The sequence below is a fragment of the Falco rusticolus genome, chromosome Z (assembly GCF_015220075.1).
Source record: "Falco rusticolus isolate bFalRus1 chromosome Z, bFalRus1.pri, whole genome shotgun sequence".
Taxonomy (NCBI): Eukaryota; Metazoa; Chordata; class Aves; order Falconiformes; family Falconidae; genus Falco; species Falco rusticolus.
In genome coordinates, this window is record NC_051210.1 from 53,755,027 (window position 1) to 53,780,925 (window position 25,899).

General features: G+C 37.6%; 1 protein-coding gene across 3 annotated transcripts in view; it reads right to left on the bottom strand.

Annotated features, from left to right (window-relative positions):
- The window catches only part of KDM4C (lysine demethylase 4C), a 275,997-nt gene that overhangs the window by 197,496 nt on the left and 52,602 nt on the right, over positions 1-25,899 (bottom strand). For all 3 annotated transcript variants that reach the window (XM_037373478.1, XM_037373479.1, XM_037373480.1), the window contains exons 6-8: positions 25,227-25,276; positions 13,461-13,564; positions 1,880-2,017 (exon numbers count right to left, since the gene is read on the bottom strand). In XM_037373478.1, coding sequence (XP_037229375.1) covers positions 1,880-2,017; positions 13,461-13,564; positions 25,227-25,276 — 292 coding nt within the window. The remainder of the gene's footprint in view (positions 1-1,879; positions 2,018-13,460; positions 13,565-25,226; positions 25,277-25,899) is intronic.

A 25,899-nucleotide genomic window follows, 5' to 3' on the forward strand; every position in this document is an offset into this window, starting at 1 on the left:
CAGAAGCACTTTTGGAGTGGTGTAAAGGAATAAAATGTCATTAGCTTTAAAAAATTATCTTCAAACTCCACTGAATTTAAACCTGACATTAAGTTGCACCAGAGGAGATTTAGACTAGATATTGGGGAAAATTTCTTCACCGAATGGGTTATCAAGCTCTGGAACAAGCTGCCCTGGGAAGCAGCTGAGTCACCCTGGAGGTATTTAAGAGATGTGTAGATGTGGTGCTTAGGGACATGTTTTAGTGATGGACTTGGCAGTGCTAGGTTAATGGTTGGACTCGATCATCTTAAAGGTGTTTTCCAACCTAAATGACTCTATGATTCTATGATTAAGTTTACAGTATCATACAATAACTGAGAGGCAGGCTGGAGGCATAAAACATTTAATAGTTTGTACGGGGGCAGCTGCATACCAGATAGTATACCATTTTTTAAAACATAAGAAATAAAAAGCCTGTATACTGAAATGGATGTAGCTGCAGGTATCACTACCTCAAATTTGCTACATCCAAAGATAAAGTTTGGCATTCTTAAAGTTCAGCTGAATCAATTTTAGAGCAGCAGCACATTTATATCTTTCAAAATCCAGGACAGTTTTACCTGCTACAATTAACTCCTATGTGTCCATGCCCATATTCCTCTCAACTCTGTTTCACTGTATGATCTGCAGACATTCCAAACTAACAAATATATAGATTTATTTTTGTTTATTAACTCTACAGTCAACACCTTACCTGTTGGCTATTACAAACAACTTTCTTATTAAAGAACAGCTTGAACACATTAGATTCATATTGATGTTTTCAATACTTTCACTAGTTAGTGTATGCACACAGAGCACATGGAAAAAAAGTATTTATAAACTTTTTCCCTTTGAAACATATTCATTCTCATTAACAATAACAAATTATTAACAATAATAACAATCCATACTAGCTAGAATCATAAATTTCCACTATTTGAGAACTTTCTCATGATGGTCTTCCAAGTGTTTAATGAGAGTTCACTGTCATTACATAATTGTTAAACTTGCACATCTGATACTGCCCTTTAATCCATATCATCTTATTAGCTAACATATCAAGCAAATCACTATTGATTTTTTTTTTTTTTTAGTGAAGAATAACCCAATGCAAAACATGCCTCTGACTTAAACATTTTTGGAAGCATACTAACCAAAGCTTACACAAGGCACACTTCTGATAAAAATCACACAATATTGAAAAACAGTAATAAACTTCTGTTTAAGTTGCACACTTTCTCGATTTTGTGTACTTATTCACATGCCGTACATGAAAAGAAGCAAAAAATTTATGCCATGTAACAAAATTTCAGTCTAGCGTAAAACACACCTCATTTTAAAACATGAAAATATCTACTCTGAGTTCACAGTTCCTTTATTATCTTATACTATAGGACATGTGATGACATTAAAGATGAGAAAAGTTAATCTTGTTTCATTAGACTTTGTTTCAATTTATTATTTATGTTTCTTTCCAGGTATCAAAATTACTCATTTAAATAAAGTGCTTTCATAAACTGTAGAGCTTAGAGGAGGTTTAAGAGCAGAAGTCAGCTCTCTTCATATATACTAACCTCAGTATATGTATCTTCAACTGAAAAACATTCATAAATAGAATTGGTTTTGAAGAACAATATATACATTAAGCTGCAAACTCACTATTTAGAGGAATACACATTACTGAAAGTATAATAACCACTATAAAAATAACAACTATAAATAACATTTCAATGGCAGTATAAGGTACTACCTGATCCAATAGTTCTCCCTTTTTCATGGGTTTCCACAGATTCTCACAAAGGAAATAACACAGGGAAGACTTCCTTACACATCAGTTTTCTGCAATATGACTTACCAGCTTTGCTGCTTTTCCATAATCAATCCATCTGACGGTAGCAAAGTTTGTTGACTCTGCACAGTTAAAACCATGGTTGAATCCTGCATGGTATCCGTATGGGAAAGTGATCACAAATTCTCCTGCCTCTTGTGTAACCTACAGCATAAAACCAACAGAAAAAACCCTAAGCAAACCACATTATAAAAGCAGTTCTTCTCCTGAAGCAACGAAAACTGTATTTGCCTTTGAAACTACCATGAAAGATTTTTTCCCCCTTACACACATTTGTAATTTAATGCCAGCAGAAACAAGATACCTGAGATAATATTGTTTACTATAATCTATTTACTGTTTACCATACATCACTACATGTATTACTTTACAAATTCAGAAAGTACTTTAAAAAAAGCTAATCTTGGATCAGAGGTTCACTGGTAATAAAACATGGAAGTACAGCGAACTAGAGAAGTCAGTGCACAGAATATATCAGTCTTCTTGCTGAGAAGAAGCAGAGACAGGTAGGGCCAAAATACCCACAATTATCATCCCTACATACCAGCAAAAATTAATTCTTGACTAAACTATTCTGCCTACCACCTGAAAGTGTTTCTCTAGAATGGCACCAGAACTTTCCTTGGAAAGACTTCTTCTCTCTTGTTCTTCTTCTCTCCCTTCTCTCCCATACTTACACGTTTCAAAAACCATGACTTGAAGACCTGTGACTGAGGGCCTCATTTGCCTTTTAAGTTACTTACTATTGATGATCAAGCAAAAAGTAGGGGAAACTGAGTTCATGAGCCTTAGCAGTTAAAGAAAATTATGTTGTTCATCCCAAAAGAACACACTGGCTATGTTTGGATTCCTTCAGGCAGTACCTTTAAATCATTTTGGACAGGAAAGGAGGAAGAAGAATTAATGACAACTGCCCTGCACCAATTCTTCAGGCTTACACCTGTGGCTGTGCGTTTCCCCACCACTTACCCTGCCTCTGCTTAAGCAATGACCACCAGTGTCAGCCATGATGGCTGCATCTGGCTGAAACTGGACTTTGGGGACTCGGATGGCAACACAGTAGCCAAGGGCCACCTTGCACAGTGACACAGACATCCCGCTGCTACGCAAATATAAGTCAGTCACCTTACTCTGTACACACCCGGCAGCCCAGGGCGCCGGGAGCCCTCCTGCATGGCAGCCGGCTGGACACCGGCAGTTCCCCTTGAGTAGGGATGCACCTCCCAAGGGTCCTCCTCAAGGTGGAGAGATTCCTTATCGCATCAGATACTCGGTAAGTGAATTGGGAGCAAATGCACCAAAAGTTTGTAAGCTCACCTAAGTGATATAAAGGACTGACTGCACATATGTAATCCTGTACGCATGAACTGTTGACCAAGTCTAGGACTAACTCTGGGTGCAACCTCACCTTGACTCCTGTCTGAGGGGTTTAGCACGCAAGGGGGTCCTCTCTGAACCTCATGACTCAATGGGAGGGTCTCCCAAACAGCTTTGTCTGAACCCGTCCTCTGTGCAGTACCTTGTACCTTGCTGTCAAATCTAGTTAAACCACTGTCTCATTTACCACTGAACTGTGTTAATTCACCGTTTCACATCAATAAGAGTATATATATAGCTGCTTCTCCCATGTGAGTGAAGCACATCACTGTCTTTCCATGACTAATTGGCATAGTTGGCAGGATGGCAAGTAGTATCACTCACTGATTATTTACAGGGGCATGGAGTGAATCTCAGAAGTCTCACCTTCTCAGATGAATGGGCTCATGACAACTGCCATAATTGGGAAGCCCTTGAAGAGCACCTAAAAGTAATTAGGGGCTGCACAAAGGATGAAAGGATGGAAAAGAGAAAGGAGTTATCTGCAAGGTACTAGGTGATAATGCTCAAAATGCCTGCAAGCAACCCCCTACATGGACAGAATTAATACATGGCACTGCTAACTGTAGGGGTGAAATGGGCTTGGATGATGCACCAGCCAAAAACCAGAACCTGAAACCCGGAGGTGGAGATCATAAGGTAAGACCCATGAAACAGTGAACAGAAATTAGATCAAAAGGAAATATTTTGAAAATCCCAGACAGAATCTCAAGAACAGAGAAATGAGTTATGGAGGAATGCATTAGCCCTAGGCATTCCCAGAGCCACGACTGAAGATCAGCCTGATGGTTTTATCTTCAGTCTGATCAAAGCATTCCAGGTAACAGTGAAAGGAAGGAGTTTATTTCAACTCCTACAGCATCAGTCCTAAAAATGGATATTACCAACCCCTTCCTCCCCATTAGGGAGGAACTGCAGGTCTTGTAGCAAAACCGGTAATGTCTGGAAGGCAACTGGGGTTGCCTGTCCAGAAAGCAGAGGCTTATCAGTGGATAAGTGATGATGACCCACACATTTTTACTCCAGTTGGTTCTCAATGACAATTAGTGACGTTTTTAATAGACAGGCAGAGCACAAATTTCAATGCTAACAAAACAAGATGCCAAGTCTGGGCAATTAATCCATCTGGATGGGAAAGAGTTGAGGTTACTGGTGTGAATGGAGTGAGCGTTGTGTGTCAAATTGCCAAGGTCAATCTATGGCTCCTGAGTGAGCAGCACATGGTGGCTACTTGCTTTGCAGTTAAAAAACACCACAAAAATATTTTAGCTTTTCGTGTTTTAAGCCGATTAACCTGGCACCTGCCGCATGGCAGCGTGTGGTCCTTTGGCTCAAACATCAGTTGCAACCCTGGCAGAAATCAGGAGGCTACAGTGTGTGTGCTGCATGCAGCCCCTGCACTCCCTGATACAAAAATTACTGCCATACCACAATACCTAATTTCTGATGACGCATTCAGAAATGAAGTGGCATTTCTGAAGTCATAGCCTGTTTGGAGAAACAACAAATTATCTTTAGAACCACCCCTCCATATATTTAACCTGTCCAGCCAGTTTGAAAGCCAGACAGGAGGTGGCGTGTAACAGTTCATTATCAACCCCTGAATAATAATACATTTAGGTTATTGTTATTTATGGTTTCCTTGAAGGAGGAGAATAAAAAGTTTGCTTTCACTTGGGAGGGAATACACTATACCTTTAACAGACAGCCACAGGGGTATAAACATTCACCCGCAATCACTCATGCCACACTTGCTGAACTTCTACAGACAGTGTCACTCCACTAGGATGTGAAACTGTACATATAGATACATGATATTCTTACTGGAGGAACTTCCCCTGAGAAAGTGGGAGAAGCAGCAGCAGCCGTATGCAAGCACTAAATAAAGCAGAAATTGATATTCCACGTGGAAAATGGTAGGGAACAAGTATTAAAATTTTTAGGTACTTTGTGGATAGCAGGCAATGCAGTGATTTCTCCAGATACCTTAAGAAAAAAATCAAAGACCTTCAAAGGCCCCAGTCAATGAAGGAGTTAAAACAACTGATGGGAACTTCACAATACTGGAGGAAGCATGTACCTGTTTTCTATCATTTCCCATCCATTATACTCACAGAAAGGTAAATCCTTGAGTGGAAATCAGAACATAAAGAGGCTGTCAAAACTCTTAATTGAAGAATTAAAAGCCCATCAGTCATTGGAACCAGTACACATCTGTGACCCTACTGTAGCCAAATGGGGTTTTGCTGAACAAACTACTTACTGTAACCTGTTCCAAACAGGCCCTGATGGACCAATATGACCTTTTTTGTTTAGCTTAACTGGATTTAAAGAAACAGAACAGCAATACTCTGAATGGGAAAAGGGACTTTTATAAGACTTTAGTCCAAGCACTTAAACAAGTTAAAAAAATACATCAGGGGCAGCTGTGCAAACTAGGCAATCATTTAATTTACCAGAATCAATCCCAAATTCCCAGAAGGAGTTGCACAAAAGCCCACCATGAGAAAATGGTATGCCTACCTAACAGGAGTTGCACAAAATATGCAATATAATTGAAGGACACATTAAGGTTTTGAAATTGCAGATGCCCATAAACGTAGACCCTTTAATGTTACAACAGCCTTTTAAACCTTCATCCATTCTGGATGCACTTCCCCTCACTGAGGGTACAGCAACAGAAAATATTTGGTTTATGGATACTTCAGCAAAGAAGAGTAAATGGTAAATGGCAATATAAGGCTGTTGCATTAGACATTACCACTGGCAAACAAGTGGTAGAAGGTGGTGAAGGCAGTTCACAAGTAGGAGAAATAAGAGCAGCTGTTTTGGCAGCACAGAATGGAGACAGTCAGGACAGCCTGTAATAGTCAATCTACCACCCAGCAGCACTGTGCCTATGGCCTTAACTAAACCTCATGGCCCACCTGCCTGGGAAGCTACCAATACCAGTGGTGCAAAACAAAGAATTAGTGCATAATGGATTTTTCCCTATTTTTAATGAGGTATCCTGTTCAGACTCCCCAACAAGACTGTTTTTGCTTACAGAACCCTGCAGGATGGCAAATAGAAAAGCTGTGTTCGTGTTACCATTCCAAACCCTAACAACACTGCTTCTCCTAACTCATGGTCAAAGAACCCTGGAGTGGCCACGGTCTCAATATCATGATAAATACACTGGGAGTACGAAAATAGAATCTGGTAAGGTAGACAGACCTTTCCACCATTGTCATGCATGCAACTGAAATCTACTTAGAAAACAAATGGAGCTGGGATAAAGATGAAGCTGATGATAAAGCTCCCTGACTTTGGGGAACAGCAGGGAAAGAAATTAAAACAGGATGCTGGATGATCAATGGGCCTACCCCTGAGAAGACATCTCAGATTTCTGTGTACAACATTACATCAAACCCAACAGCAAAAGAAAAAAACCTTTGTGCCTCTGAAAGATTGGACTGGTGGTACAATTTTACCTTAGTACAACCAGGTTTTGTAGTCTGCTTCTGGGCTCATTATAGCATGGGACTATCATTAAAATTTAAAATAGACATTACTGAGCCTAGTACAACAACATCCACCCTGATCATAAAGGATAAGAAAACTATCCCCACAAATTTCTGAAATTGGACCATATATGATCAAAAATACAGGCCAACAACAAGTGTTATTTAATCCATCATGGTCTCTTAAAGAAGTAGAACTATTGATGCAAATTAGTATCTCCACAAACCAATCTGTTCAGTGTTCCTAAGTATGTCCTATGCAGGATGGTTAGCATAATTACACGGGCAAACCCTCACCTCTCTAAGACAAACAAGGAGAGCTGTGACTCCTATCACAGGGACAAGATTAGGTGTCTTAAATACCATAGATGCCAAAGTATTAGTAAATAAACTGCGCACAACAAGTGATTTAAACAAATTAGAAGACCCGCTACAGTCTTTATTTGTTATCACTGGGAACTAACCAATGGTTCCTATCTAACGCATTGCCTCAGTGGGAAAGAATGAAAGGGACCACCAACTGATTGTGGATGCACTTGATGCAGCCCAAAACAATGTTTCTCCAGCTGATAGTGGTATCCAGGCTCAACTGTGGATGCAATCAGTGGTAGCAACAATTATAAAAGAAGGTGAAGCGGCACCTTACCCACAGAAATTCAAAAGGTAATTTGGGATAATGCAATTAAATTTGAAAAGAATTCCAATCATGATGGTATTTAGTAAATTTTATTTATGAACACAATAAGAATAAGGCCACAGTTTTTATATAAATAACACATGATGCTTTGGTATACACCATATATCCAATCATTATGCTGGGATTAAATCACAATGGAACTTTATCCATTAGAACACAGCATATGAGCCCAATGAAACAGAAAAAAATGGCAAACTACTTATGTTAACACATGTGTTGTATGGGAACAAGGATTTATTTGTGAGAGTAACACCAACAAAGCCCAAGATATTTCTGTTGACACTGAACAAAATGTTTTTCATTCTGAAAAACGATGAAGCCCCTGAAACTGTACTTGTATATACTGGAAAAGGAGGTTTTAGTATGAGAACCCTTTGTGACTGTATATTCGTAGATAACATTACTGTATCTACAAGTAATCACTCAAGTATTTGTGTTTGTAACTACACTAAAATTATGGGATGCAATTTTAATTATCCAGCTCCTGTTACATCTTATCAATTGTTACAATCTAATTATACATTGAGTCAAGATTTATGGCCTTCCCCCATCAGAATGCATCGTACATTGATGAAGAAACTATTACAACACAATGAGCTATGTCAATGGCTAGAACGCATCCAAAACAAGGAACACAAAACTAATTACTGTGTGTGATGATACAGAAGAGATACAACATGTCTTGGAAAGGATGAAGAAGGATGGAGAACACCATTGGAGGGAAAGCCTTCTTGAATGGTCACTATTCCATAGGAGTTTTTAACTTCATGCTTCATCCAGCTGTGATTTTACTAATGCTTACATTGTACATAAAGGTTTAGTACATGATAAAAGAGAAAAACTTCCAACCACCCAAAACATACAAATTAATGCATAAAAAATAGCAGTGCTTCATTATCTACTTATGGTAGATCTATAAGCACACAAACTATCAATATACTATTTATGGCACATAGGCAAGACGTGACACTACCACCCCTCTGTGAGGGTAAGATGAATTGCCCATAGTCACAGGGAGGAGTGTGGCAGTTTGTTTTCCCCTGCCTCTGCTTAAGCAATGACCACCAGTGTCAGCCATGATGGCTGCATCTGGCTGAAACTGGACTTTGGGGACTCGGATGGCAACACAGTAGCCAAGGGCCACCTTGCACAGTGACACAGACATCCCGCTGCTACGCAAATATAAGTCAGTCACCTTACTCTATACACACACGGCAGCCCAGGGCGCCGGGAGCCCTCCTGCATGGCAGCCGGCTGGACACAGGCAATTCCCCTTGAGTAGGGATGCACCTCCCAAGGGTCCTCCTCAAGGTGGAGAGATTCCTTATCGCATCAGATACTCGGTAAGTGAATTGGGAGCAAATGCACCAAAAGTTTGTAAGCTCACCTAAGTGATATAAAGGACTGACTGCACATATGTAATCCTGTACGCATGAACTGTTGACCGAGTCTGGGACTAACTCTGGGTGCAACCTCACCTTGACTCCTGTCTGAGGGGTTTAGCACGCAAGGGGGTCCTCTCTGAACCTCATGACTCAATGGGAGGGTCTCCCAAACAGCTTTGTCTGAACCCGTTCTCTGTGCAGTAAATACTCGTGTACCTTGCCATCAAATCTAGTTAAACCACTTTTTTTTGTGTTTAACTGTTGGAGACCGTTAAACCACTGTCTCATTTACCACTGAACTGCATTAACTCACTGTTTCATATCAATGCAGAATATATATTGCTTGCCTCTCCCTCACTCACTCTTTTCCTGACAACAGCTAACACCAAGAGGATTCTTAAGCTGGAAATGGCATTACAAATATCTCAGTGTAAAGCCATTGCAACACCACTTTAGGCATTACGTTAAAACAAATTTTATTTTGCCCCATCATTCCCCTCTTTCTCTTTAAGCACAATTTAAGAGAGCAGGACTTTGGTACTGTTAACACAAATTCTGAATACGTAAAGGACAAGGGGCCTGGAAGGAGATTCTCAAAGAGAAAAAGCTTGACTACATTTCAGGTCTGGCATTGCTTTAGACAGTAAGCAAGGGTAGTTACAGAGGACTGCTCTGTTCTTTACAAATACAGTGAAAAGCAACTAAAAGAAAACCATGCTGAGGTCACTGACTCAAGAAATTGTAAGAAGGAAAAAACCCGACCAACCCAATCAACCAAAACACACACACACACACACACACACACACCCCTAAAAAATACTGCCACAGTAATTGTGTTTTGTATAGACAAAAAGAAACCAAATTCCTAGTAGTTATAAAAGCGATACCAAAATACAAAAGGTTTCTAGAGTAAATTACCAGGAAAAAAAAGTTGTAAGGTAAACAAATCACCAGTTAGAATACTCTCATGAGAGAAATCTCGTCTTACTATACTTGGATGGACCGCTGCTCTGCTCTGGGCAAGAAGAAAAGGAGAGACAGCACTTCCCATCAGTCACTAAAATTCTCTCCACTCAAGAGACAGCTTTAATCTCTTCAAGTAAGACCACCAAAGACTGTATCACAGACAGGCTAGTCAGAGACTAGAAATAGCACACTGTCTTCCAACTACCTGATACAGAGTTACTCAAACTAGAAGATTCAGAAGTAAAGAGCTAAAAGAGATTCCCCATACTCCGTTTGATACGCCTTTCTACAGGAAACATCAGATGGCAGGCCCATTAAAAAGCAAATAGATTCATTTAAATGAAGCAAATAATCTGAGCAATGACTGATGAATGTTCAACAAGCTGCATTTGCTGATTACAGGAAAGTGAGGAGACTTCTTAGAGATTAAGTAGGTTGTTTTCATTGCGTGACGATGCTTTACATAAGCAATACAGTAAGAAAAACTGGAAGGATAAATATGACTTTTTTAGGAAAATACATTTATGATTTGAAATCACAAAAAATGAGAGTTGAATTTTAAACAATCACCAAAATTTAAAACTCACAACTCCAAATATTTTTTCTTATTAACATGTCATGTCTTAAGTCTCAGCTTTTTACTGGCATAGTTATCTTACATTCAATTTCCATTTTTAGAATCCCCCCTTTCTTCTCCTCCAAAATTCTCATCTTACAGCTTTAGGAATTCTTTGTGTGCTTTTTTTTTTTTTCTCTATGCAAAAATAAACACACAGGGATAGCACTTCAAGACGTGTATTTCTGATTGTATTATGAGATGAAGGAAAGAGGAAAACAAGAAAAATATATTTAGCTAACAAAGCTAAAGAATGAAATTGGATCTTATATTTTTTGCATTTGCACTTTGCAAGGTTTATTTTTTGTGGGTTCATCTCTGGTATATACATGCAAATGCACATACAGGTGCATGCATATATTATAACTGCTACTGTAGCACTCCAACAATCACTGTAGGAATGTTTAAGAAAGATTATTCTCAGTGCTAACAATTCCAAAATTTATCTCAATACACCCTCCCATTGCTGACAGTTAAGCAGGTGTTCTATTTCAACAAGCAGCAGTTCAGCTGCCACCTGGTAGGCGTAGGCTGACTTATCAGCATTCAGCACATTTCCACTTCTATCACTTTGAGCCATGAGAGATCACAGCCTGGTTCTCTCTATTCACTTTCTCACTGAATCCCATTAATTACAATTACACTTGGGTACAGCCTGCTTCCTCCCAAGACTAGGTGACAGAACCAAAACTTAAATATTTAACTATTCCTAGCATTTATTTTTTTTTTAAGAATACAGGAATAATCAAGACACTGAAATAAGAACATCAACTCCCTTAACCACATCAGATGTGTGGTACTGAAAAAAATATGCTGGCATTCTGTGATATGCTACTTTTAAACACCTACCACTGAAAATTATACTGTTCAGAGTAATGTTCTGTAAATCCAGAACTATAAATCTAGTTATAAAACCTTCCAGTTTGGAAGGTTTCATCTGACACTTCATGATAAAGCACAAAGCTATGAAGGGAATCAGTATCTACCTATATATTACAAAAACCGAACCCAGCAACTACATTTCCATACGGTAATATATCATTCAGAAAACAAACCACTTCTTATAGGAGTAATTTATTTGAAAAAGCTTGCCTTCCAAAGCAGGCAGTATCATTCTAAATGCCTGCATTTCTTCAATTTTATACATAGGTTGATTTAAGCATGAAAACTGAAGTGATATTCCAAAAAGCACACAACAAATCAGTGGCTTCATCCAACACCCGTGATGCAGTGTTGGTAACATGTGGATGTTTTACTTCTCACTGAGCTGTGCTCTAACAGTATCAGGGCCTCTTCTGCTTCTCACATCACCCTGCCAGCGAGGAGGCTGGGGGTGCACAAGAAGCTGGGAGGGGACAGAGCAGGGACACAGCGAGGACAGCTGACCCTGGTTGGCCAAAGGGGTATCTGAGATTGTATGATGTCGTGCTCAGCAATAAAAGCTAGGCGAAGAAGGAGGATGGAGGGGGACACCTGGAGTGATGGCGTTTGTCTTCCCAAGTAGTCATTATACATGATGGAGCCCGGCTTTCCTGGGGATGGCTGAACACCTGTCTGCCCATGGGAAGTGGTGAATGAATTCCTTGGCTTGCTTTGCTTGCGTGTGTGGCTTTTGCTTTACCTGTTAAACCGCCTTTATCTCAACCCACAAGTTTTCTCACTTTTACCCTTCCAATTCTCTCCTCCATCTCACTTGGCAGGCAGAGTGAGCAAGCGGCTGTGTGGGGCTTGGCTGCCAGCTGAGGTTATAGTATGACAATACTATACATGAAACATTCACTTAAATCTTGTTTCTATGGGCTATGTTTCATACTGTTATAAAAAAATCAGCTAAAACAGACAGCAAGCACTGCACTATCCTGTATTCTAGGTCAGGGAACACAATAAGCTAAGTTTGTATACATAGGTCCACATGATATCAGTAAATAAACACTGCATAGGCTAAACCAGAAACCACTATTAATAAACAAGGGGTGTGGCGAGGACAGTTTACAGGACTACACTGCAGCAGGAATAGAATGAGAAAAAGTACATATTGCCTGTTTTTTCTGAACACCTTAGAACAGTCTGCACAGTGGGAAACCAAGAATCATAACCCCTTAATGCTCAAAGGGCTTTTACGACTCAGTATATCATAAAAAGATGTTCAGACGGGGACCTTCTGAATCAAGCTCTACTCTTCTGAGTAGGCTTACAAAGCTCTTGAGTTTATAACTTGAGAATTTGCAAAATGTTCAGGATTTACAGTAAATATATTTAAGTAAAAAACAATGCAGTAGAAACATTTTTATTAGCTGGCACCTACGGGAAGTTCAAAGTGGAGAACAGTAAGGTAGAATATATTGTAGAAAAAAAGGAGAAACTGAATACTTCTGAATACTGAAAACAGCTATGTATGAAATTCATCCACAAAGAAGAAACCCAGTTATTCTTCCCACTTTCAGTTTATGTACTTTTCTTATCAAATGTTCTTATCAAATTTCTAGTCTGCCACTACCTAGCAACACAAAATATCACTCACTCTTTTTCTAACATTACAGCTTTTAGAATGTATTTTAAGGTAAATAACAGGGGTTTTGGTTATACTCCACCTGAAACTTTTCAGATCATAACACTGATAAAGTTAAATTTAATTGTAACAGAAAAACAATATATAGACACAAAGAAATGAAACCATTATCTTAAAATAGCAGGTATACAAATTAATACAGCTAGTTAAGAAGTGTTTCGGTCAACAGAGAAACACATGCAAACATGCATGGAAATAAAACAAAAACAAAAAATACTGGTAATGTCTTAAAAAACATAGAAACTTTGAGGATAAAGATTAGGATGGATACAAGTGTTCTCTGCTAGAAAGTCCCAAGCTAAATCATGTAAAACTCCAAATACCACAAGCATTTGTTTTCATCTTTTGAATGAGTCAGTGCCTAAAAAAAATAAAAATAATAATTTTGCCTCACCCTTACTATAAACAAACCTTATAGTAATACAATCTAATTCAATACATGAATGTAAACTTTTAAAATAAATACTACAGTACCTTGTCGAAAGGAATTCCATACTTTTTCAATACTGATGGAGAAATCAGAGTCATCTTGTGACGAAGAAAAGCATCACATCCTTGAGAGCTGCTTGGGAAGAACCCTAATAAGGCAAGATAAGAAAAATGGGGCATCTTTTAATTAAAAGAAGTAGGAAATTTTTGTCATATCTTACAATACTTAACACTGTTTAAACCTGGTTTAGAAACTTTTATCATGTCATTGCCAGATTCTGAGAGACAGATACAAAATTCAATGCACCTCCTAAGTTTTTCAACCGATTTTCATGGGGAGGGGTTGCAGGGGTTTAGGCGTTTTTTTGTTTATTAATTTGGACATTTAAATTTAGGCGTTCTTTTCTTTTCCTTTACAGAAATATTTTGTTGTTGGGTTGGGGTTTTTTACTGCATTCTGCAGCCCCTGAACAAATGAAAATCAACAGTAGTATATAAATTTAGAACTCCATGACTAGGTTTACCTAGCACTCCTAGACCATCTGTACAGTGAACAAGCACAACTTTCGATCTAGGAAAGTCTAGAAAGCATGGCTACTTTCACAGAGCTATCTGGTATAACTAAAAACAGGCGGCCCTTTTTTGCTCCTTTATATTTTGTCTTGATTTCTGTGAACAAAGAATACTTTATATGTTTCAGCTTTCATGACTATTTATGTATGACTCCAGAAACCCTGCTTAGTTCATTAATTATACAATCCAGCTGATGAGAGCATGGAAATAAGTGAATGAGGGGAAAAGTGAAAAATTAAAGACAAGTTTTCAGTGTTAACTCAACTCTGGTATCTGACCCTCTAACCAGGATGTGAACCACCCCTTCAGCTACAGTTCAAATGAGCTACCCAATTTTTCCTTCTCTAAAATGAAGACATCAGGTTCTTGTCCCTTCAGCCTAACTATGTTACAGTAAAACCACTATGTTACAAGGAAAACTGGAGAAGGTAAGAAGAAAGAGGGGGAAAGTTTCCAGAACATTGCTAGTTTATCCCTTCCTGACCTCCCTCCAGACACCCTTCCAGAAAAATAGGTAATATTCTCAAAAACTCAAAACACAACTCCTACAAACAACAAAACAAAAGAAAGGCACAAGAGTTAATGAAAGATAGAAGGTCCTGAAAATGTCAGACTGAAAAATGGAAGGAATATAGTGAAAGCCATCTAGCCATCTACTGCTTTCTCTGAATACTTGCTCTGAATCCCTCTTCCACCTAAGTACAGGTGTATTACATGCTCCAGGATGAACATGTGCTGGAGCCAAGGAATACCTGACTGCGTTACAATGGAATATCACTGAAGTCTTATAAAGTCACAGCACTAACATCAACAGAACTAGGTTGACAAAGGGGAACAATTTACTCACTAACGAGCAAAGATAAGAAAGTCTTTATTATCTTTATTATTATAAAAATAAGAATTATTTATCTTTTCAGTATATTTAGCTTCTGTACCAGACCATTAGAAAGAATCATCATGAGACGTACTATAAGTAACTGCAATCCTTATATTTAGCAGTCCTGGATAATATATAATTTTACTGTATCAAGGACATAACATTAAAAAGTAATCCCTTTCTGTGAATTTCAACTTTATTGACTTCACTTTCTTCTGAAGAGTATATTTTTTCAAATGTTTCCAAGACTTCTGAACATAACAGTTTACTGTACTGTATATCATTTATTCTCAAGTGATTTCTGAGACTTCACAAATATTGGCAGGCTACCGCTAAAAAAGAAAATAAAAAAAACCCGACACAAGAGTAATTAAAAAGGTAATTGTTTTAAAAATTTCTTATTTTTTCAGAAATTAAACTGGGGCATAAAGGAGTTCGCTACCTCAAACAGTTCCATAGGAAAAATACTGAGCAAACAAGAAGTGCTGGCTCTTTGTCTTAAGACTTTAAGAGTAAGTTCTCACTGCTCGTTGTACAGTTTTATAACAGCCCTCTCTCAAAACATACAGGTGGGAAAGATGAAGATTTTCAACTGCTGCAGTACAAATTAGCCTGACTACTTTAAAAAAAGATAATGACATTTCAGAGAACGTTTTTTTACACAATTTTTTCATTTCTACCATAAACTTAGGAAAAATTCTTATGATAAGACAATCCAAATATAAAGCTATTTAAAAATTGTAATTTTTTTCTGGTTATAAAGAAAACATACATAATACTATTCTGTTACATTGGAGGACTACCTGAGAAACATGGACAGAAATGAAAGTAAAGCAAACTGTATTAAAAAAAAAATAAAATAAAATTACCAATTCTCTTACATAGCAACTTGATACTGGAGAATATACAGTGCCAGCTCTTCATGATTAAAAGGTCTCCTTAATGATGGTGTTAATACTGACTCAGAAAAAATACTTTTGATTCATTTATGCATAAAATGGTATTTTATGCCTGAAGAACACAAAAGATCTTTGAGAGAGATCAAGATTGATAGATTACTTATGATTATCCAAGGTGTAAAAGTTTGTCCACAATAAATGTATTAACCAGGAACACCACTAAATGATTCTTCAAACTGAATTATAACTGTTTTGCTGGAAAAGCCTGCTAGTTGCACAAAAGCAGTAAGAAGAGATCACCCAAGAAAAATACAGCAAAATAAATAACAAAAATGGCTAGACAAACGATAGAAAAACATTGCTTAGAGGACAAAAAATTAGCAACAGGACATTTATCTAGTCAAAAGGGCTTTCTGTCATCTCTTCACTGTGTTTGCACAAGTTGTGTCACTCACATAAATATCAGTTTGTCATTCACAAAAACAGTTCCATTCTTGGAGAAACTCACTCACTACTTGATTGTTAAAATAAATTTTTAAAAATCACTTTTAATCAATTAACTATCTAAATATTTTTAATGAGTTGAGAAAAAATGATGAAATCTCAACAATTTGTCATAATATATAGTCTCCTCTGTAATGTCAGATTTAATTTCTTCTCACTGATGAATCTATTTATGTCCATTATCGACCCTACAATTCCAGAACAATTTTAAGGTGATCACATTGTAAATGTTATATTCTTTGTACTTTTTTTACTAGAACACAGTCCTGGGAGAACAATTTTTTCTAATTTCTCAGACATAAGGCTAAGCAGCACTAAAACAGCAAAGGTGTAACGTACATTTGTGCTGATCAATGTACTAGGAACCCTGCTAAGATGCCCTGAGATCAAATTTTATTCAAATGTACCATTCTTTCTTTTTTTCCCCTCACCAACAGGCACAGAATTCTTCACTCTTTTGGAATTTCAAATAATGTTATGTTTCAAATTATAGTGCTTGGTAGGTACAGCTTTATCATTACATGCTTAATTGTCTTTTAGTCAGTGAAGCCAAAACAAACTAGCCCACAACTAGTGGGCTCCAGCAAATAAATTTCAATTTGTCAGAACTAATGCCTATAACATAATGATAAAAATCATAACTTGGAATCTGCAGCTTATGAGCTTCAAGAAATCTGTCTTGAGCAGCACAATCATAGAAATACACTGGAACATACCACAAAAAAAAGTGATTGAAAGTGATACTTGAGACCGAGGAAATAACGGGTATGAGAAGTAGCAAAAACCTTAATTTCTAAAAACGGAGACTCTGACTGAGGTTTTATCCCTGAGAAAACAAATGTTTTACCAAATTCTGCTACTGAAATATGCTTAATTAGCTCAATACACGATGATCCAAAACTTAAGCTATACGCTAAAGCTCCAAGAGATAAGGAATAGTTGTGACAACTCCAGCCAGAAGGCAAGCTTATTGCTGAATTCTAAGAAAGTTGCAAACAACACAGAACAGCAGAACACAAGCTGCTCAAAATCTGTTAAGGGAAATTTACAGGAGAACATTTGTTGTGGTTACAGATCCCTCACAGTGAAATCAAAGTGCAGCCTACACAATCTGTACCACTATAAAATATCTTTTAACTCTGTCAAAGTCTACACTTACACACACTCAAATTTTCCAGTCTCATTCACCACCATTTTCTCGAAAGCACTCCCCTTCAATAAACAAGGGAAGAAAGGAAAGCAGTATTTCCTCATTACAAGACTGTTTATCAGAAGGTCTTTTGTTCTGCCCAGGCTGAAGTTAAGGTCACACAAGCTTTTCTTTCAGGAAAGAAGATCCCTGAGGAAGAACCAGTTAGCATATGTAAAAAATACCTAATAGCACACTGAATAGGGGACATTGCATTAGAAACACCACAAGACCCTTACAAATATATTAAATGTAGGCGTATTGAAGAGATTCCTGCGACACACGAGAACCATTCTCAAATACCAAGCTGATGTTAAAATTAACAAACTCCAGGATCATCAACTAATCCTGGATATTTAGTGAAATCCCACATACAAAAGAAAAAACTGAAATCTGTCTAGACTGTTAACTACCATTCAAGCTCCGTACTACATTCATGCTTTTATGACACACACAAACTCTTAATCCATTAACACTAATCCATTAACTCTAAATCAGTTCTACAAAAGCAGGTAATTTGTGGGAACTTGCATGCAACCCCTGTTTCTCAGATGATCTCTCGAGATGCGGCAGACATCTTCTACACCTAAATAGTTACATATAGCCATCTATACCCTACTTAACTGCTTGGAAATGATACACAGACACAAAATGACAATTCAAAACAATTATTTCATAGGAGCTGATGAGCAAGATTCAAAATCAGTGTAAAACAGAATTAGGTTGCCCATTGATTTATGTCCATGAGAAAAAGACTGTCTACTTAAATTCTTCAATCCATGATTTAAAGAAACACTAACATTCTCAACACCTAGAGCAGAATTAAGAGTAGTCTACAAAGTACGTACGTGATTCAGCACTTGGTGGCCAAATGTTTGGGTGTAAGCACATGAACTACAGGTAGAGTATATCTGTCCACCAAACTGTAAGTCCCACCCCGGCTTTTTAAAAACCTTATCCAGTTAACACAAGCAACAACAGCAAAGAATACGTTGAAAACATGGGCTTGAGACTGTGTTAACAACCAAAACATGCTCTCAGAAGAATCTACATACATATTCTGACAGATAATAAAGCCCAAAATAAGAAAATCTTACACAAGGTAAGCAACATTATCTGTACTAAAAAAATAAAAATTCTTGAGTTACAGTCTTATCACTGGGCTGGTAAAGACATACCCTTTGTCAATGCTATTCCACCTCAGCAGACAATGACATTTCCATACAATTCCTGGGTTTTATGATCCATACCTTAGGTACAGGTCAAAGCCTTCTCATCTTTGGGAGAAGCTGTGAGCAGTGGGCACTAAGCAGATTCCTCGCTGTGTCTGAGGAAGACAGGGTTTCCACACAAAGGACACTGCTGCACTGAGAGTCTTTAAAGTGTACACGAAACAGTTCAGGGATAAAGAACATCATAAAATAAGCTCAACTCTACAAATCACTGAGGGACAGTGAGCACTGATATCTGGAAGGCTCTTTTTCTTTTTCACTCTGAGTATCATTCTTACATATCTCACACAGTTCATACCACATGACTGTATCACACCACAACTATCATTCACGCAAACTGAAGTGAATTGGGTTCCATTCCCTGGTTAACTACTGTACTCAAAAGATGTGGAACACTTGTCTATGGTACTAAGAATGTGTCCATAGTGTTTTCAATTCAACTGTCCTGCCACAATCATACACGGACAAATTAAAATAAACTACAGAAGAGTAATCCTACAATTCTGTTGACTTAATAGCCCGTCACCCTATTATTACCTTGTATGATCAAGGATATCACAATTTGGCCAATAATAGACCATTATTTAAGCACACTACATAAAATCATATTCCTAGGGAACTTTCATATCAAATTCTGATCAGTTAATGAATGAGGCTAGACTTCCTATCCTTTTCTACACTTGCATACTCCAGTCTTCACCTGAAATTTTACAGTAAAGGGGCTGTATGTTGAGTTTATTAATATTAATTGAAAATATAAATATAAAATATGAAAAAAATAAATTTTCTAAGTTTAATATAAACTTACAACATAAGAAAGAGAACACCCTAAACTGCAAATATCTTTAATGTAATTTAACTTTAATGTAATTTAAAAAAATAAAATAAATTAATGCAATTAAGCTCTAAGTTATGGCAATTTTTTACATATGTAGATCTTCATTTAATGGACTTAAAACATGCAAAATATTAATCAGAATTCAATGATCTGTATTCTTGGAACACAGGCAGAGATGAAAGGAGGACTGACTTGTCTAGTCCTTTCATTTTCAGATTTTACTTTGGTAGGAATAAATACAAACTTTATATAATTTATTTAAATTCATTTTCAGCAATTTGAACTAATTTGATTTAAAATTCTGTATTGCACATAAAATAAATTAGCAGGCTGAGTTTGTGTGACAACAATCCTCACAAAGAAGCAGTGGCAATTTGTGTACTATACGAAGCACAGACTACAAAAGCAGCTGTGAAATATGTTGTTATACACAGATAAATACGTTACAGCCTTAAGTTTAGTATCTCCAAGATGCAACTTTCCTAACTTAACCCATGTAACTATCAAGACAAAGTTCAATTCTTTAGCCACCCAAGTTTTCACATTCAAGGCCCTTGGAAGTTATGACAGTTCTGTATCTAGTTTCATTTCAACAACTATTTACACTTGTTTTCATACATAACAGGTAATGATTTGGGCATTAAATGAATTAATTGATACTATACACCATACAAAGTTTTTATAACACCTCTCCACATTCACAATATAGTAGACTTTAGTTTCTTCTTTAACATAACTGAACACCACAGATGTCATCTCCCCTCTAAAACAGTTTCTGTGATTAAATCATCTATTCAAAGATCTTGAAAATCCTTCAAACTGTAATTTCTGATTTGCCATTCTGCTTCTATTCTTTTTATTTTCTAACCCATTTTGTGAAACAAAGAATCCTTAAGAATACCGTGGTACTACAGATTAACATAACAAGTATAGAAACTGCAGCTAACAGCTTACTTGAGATTTTTATTACATTTACATCTATATAAAATTGAAAAAAACCTACATAAATAAGAAAGCAGCTGAAGGGCAAATTCAAATTGTTGTCTTTATTAGATGCAAGTCTAATGTCTTTCAGATAAAGTATCTGTAGGTGCCACAGTCAATCAAGACTTCAATGGAAAGCAAAAATGAAAGCATTCATGCACAAAAGGTGTGTGGAAATTGCAATGTGCAGACAAAATAATGGAAAATATTCTAGCCTTCCTTTAATTTTATGTATCAACTTCTGCCTTGACTTAGACAACCTGTCAGATTTAATACATTATTTTATTATTTTAATTATTTAGGAGTATTTGATTACTTCAGTAGGCACCTGGTCATCAGAGCTAACCTTCTTGAATAAACTACTTATTTTTTTTCTTCAGATGTTGTACTTATGCAAAAATGATTAAAAATATTTTCAATGCACATGTAATTAAGCATGAAGGTCTCATTTACACTATATTTTATTATTGCTTACTATTAAGTGACTTGCAGCTATGCACCTTGCTTTACATTTTCATTTTTTTAAGATACCTGACTACAAAACTCTGACTGTATATTAGCAGGCAGCAGTTGCAAAGTAGAAGATCACAGAGGTCTTAACCTCCACAGCACAGAAATAATCAAAAGAATTAGTTTCCAAAAACAAACAAAGAAACAAAGAAACGCACCAAAACCGAATGTGTAAGTCCAATTGAGCATAAACCCCATAATCTTTATTCTTAAGAGCTACTGCATCATCTTCTACATTCCATTCTAAGCTATTAGCTGGACCAAAACTATCATGGAAACACCATACTCACAGAAAAACACCACAGAAGACATAGTCAAATACTAAAAACTTAGAAAATGCCAGAGAGGGTTGTCTGTGAAACTAACTCTACTATCTTACATTGCTGTTACAATAAAAATATTATGAGTATTTAGTTTTTCTACAAAAATCCAGTTTCATTCATTGAATATAATGGAATAAACAACTATCTGAAATTTTATCTTCACTGTTTAGTATCTGATTCTATGTTTTATTTGCTATTTACCATTCAACACATTGTTCTGAAACAAAAATGATTGTTTTAATCATACATAATTTGTCAAGGAAAGTAGTTTTCCATTCACCACACACTTTTTTTTTAATTGGACTAACATACAATTAGTAGCAGTAGTAGACAAGTTGCTTCCATGCAGATGTGCACAGATCAAGGCTGAGTGACATGCCTACGCAATTTCTTTAAGTATAGCGATCAGTAAGGATCAAGGAGAAGCCAGATGCCTTTCTGTACTACCTTCTTCCAGCAGTTCTCGACCTAAGAACCATTACACTGGCTGAGATTGAAGTAGTAAATCCCGTTTAGCCTGTTGTCCAATTCTGACTCTGGCATTTGGACACTAAGACACTGTTCCCCCAGTCTTGGCTTCTGACCAAGTGCTTTTGTGGAGCTTTCCACTTCTCCCCATGCATTACATCCCATACCTCTTACTGTATTAGGCCAACATTATCAGCAATAAGAGGTCTAGAGCACTTCAGGCCACAGTTTTCTAACATACTTTCTTAAACTATATAAGTTCACATTAAGTGACTTCAAAAGTTCTCAGGTAGCAAAGCATGCATCTTCAAAAGTTACCTACTTCCTGATTTTGTACAGGTTACTCCAATTACCTGGGGAAATTAGGGTATCTCCATGAAAATTGTGAAGGTTGTTTTAGCTCACAGCGAACAATTCCATGCCTCAATGCCACACCGCATTGCCACTTAATTTTTAGGAGTGAGCAAGTGTTGCTGAAACTGCCCATTCTCTTCCCTCCATCTCAAAAAAAGTTTTGACACACAGTCATTACAGAATGTTTAAACCCGAACAGCTTTAAAACACTGCACAGCTACAATCCATCAATATGAAATCTATAATAAATGCCAGAGCAACCATACCACATCAAATGAAAACTCTATCTACCCAAAGATCTCATTCCCAGTGAATGTCAAAAGTGGATGTACTGAGAAATATCTAAATACAGCATGAAATCTTTGCTTCCTCTGAGTAACGTAGTACCAACAAGTTGCTGCTCCAAGAATTCCAAAGGCAGATGCAGTTCCTACACTCCTCTAACAGATTTCTTTGCTAGTGTTGTCCACTTTCCCCCCTTAATCCATGCAAAATTTTAGAATCCACCATGGACAGTGAGGAGTTCATGCTGTCAAAGGAGTCAGCTCCTCCTGTTTGTATTTTGAACCTGGTAAGACTTTTCAAGTCTCCAGCTGTAATGGAAGACCCAGTGAACACTCTTTAGTCACTTTTTCCATGCTAAGTCATGACAGGTCTTTACCACAGACCCCCTCCCTTCATTTGATACTTTCAGATTGAAAAGTTAGAGCTTACTAACAATTATTAAAATAAAAAGGCAAAATTTTCACCAGTCCTAGTGTCCCTCTCTGAAACTTTTCTGATTTTCTATTCCTCTGACTCCTTGCTCATTTCCTGTAGATCCTAAAAAATAGCATTGAATGATTCTACCATATGTCAGTGTTACTTGCGCAGTCTACAACATGTATCAATTTGTTTGCCAGTAAAAAACAAAAGCTTCAAGGTAAGCATATGAAGAGTTCTATACTTCATGAGTTGGAGACAGAATCTGGAAAGCAAAAAAAATGAGTGACAGCTTCACCAACTGAAACAATGGGAAACTTAGGAATAATAAATGTAATTATCCCGGCTGAAATCCATCTTTCTGAGACATGTTTTTAGGTCTGCAAGTTCACAGGTCTTGACTTTCACATATCAGTGATACATACCATCTTACTATTCTCAACAGCAGTTTAAAAATAGGTCAGAAAAAGTCATGCACCTATATGCACAGAAAATGTGTATGAAAAGAAAATGCACAAAAATCTTCAGAATATGGTCCTGATACACTGTAGTGGATTTGCATGGCACGGTTTTGGTAATGGGGGGTGCTACAGGGTTGGCTTCTGTGAGAAGCTGCTAGAAGCATCCCCCACATCCAACAGAGCCAATGCCAGCCAGGTCCGAGATGGACCCACCGCTGGGCAAGGCAGAGCCCATCAGAAACAGTGGCAGTGCCTCTGTGCAAAAAAAAACTGCAACAGGAGAGAGGAGTGAGAACATGGGAGAGCAACAGCTCTGCAGACACCAAGGTCAGTGAAGAAGGAGGGAAAGGAGGTGCTGCAGGCACCCGAGCAGAGATTCCCCAGCATGGTGAGGCAGGCTGTGCCCCTGCAGCCCATGGAGGTCCATGGTGGAGCAGGTCTCCACCTGCAGCCCATGGAGGACCCCACGCCAGACCAGGTGGAGGCCTGAAAAAGGCTGTGACCTCGTGGGCAGCCCACACTGAAGCTGGTTTGCTGGAAGGCCTTGTGACCCCATGGGGGACCCGTGCTGGAGCAGTCTGTGACTGAAGGACAGCACCCTGTGGGAGGGACCCGAGCTGGAGCAGTGTGTGGAAAACAGCAGCCCATAGGAGGACTCACACTGGAGAAGCACATGGAAGCGCATGGTCCCATGGGAGGGACCCCACGCTGGAGCCGGGGAGGGTATGATGAAGAAAGAGCAGTAGAAACAACGTATGATGAACTGCCCACAGCCCCCATTACCCACCCCCTGTGCTGCTGCAGGGCAAGAGATAGAGCAATCGGGAATCAAGCTCAGGAAAAAGTGAGAGGTGCAGGGAAGGTGGTTTTTCTGATTTGAACAGTAACAAATTAAACTAATTTTCCCCAGGTCGTGTCTGTTTTGCCCATGACAGGAACTGCTAAGTGATCTCCCTGTCCTTCTCTCGATCCACAAGCCTTTTTTTATATTTCCTCTCCCTGTCTGGTTGAGGAGCAGAGTCATGGAGCATCATTAGTGGGCACCTGGCATTCAGCCAGGGTCAAACCACCACATACACAATATCTAATTACCAGCTTTCAATAGGTATAAAGCATGGGCTGCCACACCAAGAAACATGTCTATTCTAGTTTTCAGAAGTTGCACTCTTAATTTATAAACAAAAACAGAAATACAGTGTTACTGAAAATAAAGAAAATTACTATGTGAGAAGAATTTTCCTATAGACTAGTGATTTTTGTCCCTTAGATCTAAACCTTACACCAACATCTGCTCCTTTTCAATAGATGTTCCTCACAGTTCTGGGGGCAAAAGCCAGTACATGCTTTGGCTAAACTGGATTTATATACCTGCTTACTGGCCAGCAGGCTGCTACAAAATAAGACGTAGTCTTGGTACATCTTGTCTGCTTCCCCTCTTCCCAGAGGTACTAACCAGGTTCACATCCTCTACCCAGCCATCAACTTTCATGAAAATTCTGGAGACTCAGCTGTCTTCAATATTTTTATCTTTGCATCAAATTTGGCTAAGAAGATTCAAGAGTTATCAAGATGCTATGACAAGAAGAAGCATGGGCACAGAGGAGACAAAGATACTAGCAATGAAAAGCTAATAAACAAGAAAATACTAAGCCTTGCTTTCCTAACATAAATATGTCAGTACAAAATAAACTTCTAAAAGAAAAAAAAATATTTTGTTTCTTAAGAATTCCTCAGAGTACTAGAAAGTGTTCCTTGTTTGCAATCATACCACTGATTGATAAAAGTCACATAACACCAAGTAATAAAACACAGTAAGGTGAGTCCAAGGACAATGTTTTCCACTCTGCTGGAGGTTTGTCCTTCAAACATCTTCATATGGATATATTGAAGATATTACCTTGAGCTAGTCTTTCAAGGCGTTTCCCATGCTCTGGAGGAACAGCATACCTAAAATTCATATAAAGAAAAGGATGAAATGCTTAAAGACATAACTACTACAAAAGCCATGATTCATGTATGATAAATGTCTAAAAATACAGAAGCCAAAAATATTAAAGCCTGAAAAATTACACAATAAAAATATACCAATTTATCAGGAAAAAATACAGAGGGTTTTTTTGAGAAAAATATTTTAGCTTATTTCTAGTTTAAACATTATAATATGTAGTTCAAGAATGATATATTCAGTTTAAAACCATGCATATTGACAGTATTTTGTATGATCACACCAGTCCAGTTAAAAAAAAAACACATTTACTTTCATTTTGCAAATGAAACAAAAACAGATAAAATAAGTCTAATTTATATAGGTTTAATTTGTTTGACTTCTACTATGCTTCACAAGACACAAGAGTTCAACAGAAAAATATGAGCATTAAACACCTCTATTTTTTCCTATAACCAATGCTGTGGAATAAAGGGGTTACTTGTCTTTGTAAAATCATTACAGTTAGCATTAAACGTTATTTAATGAATCCACTTTCTTTAAAGAACTGTACATATCTTGGAATCACTCTGTTCTTAAAATACATTATTTTTTAAAGATTCCATATGCTATCTGCAATGAGTCA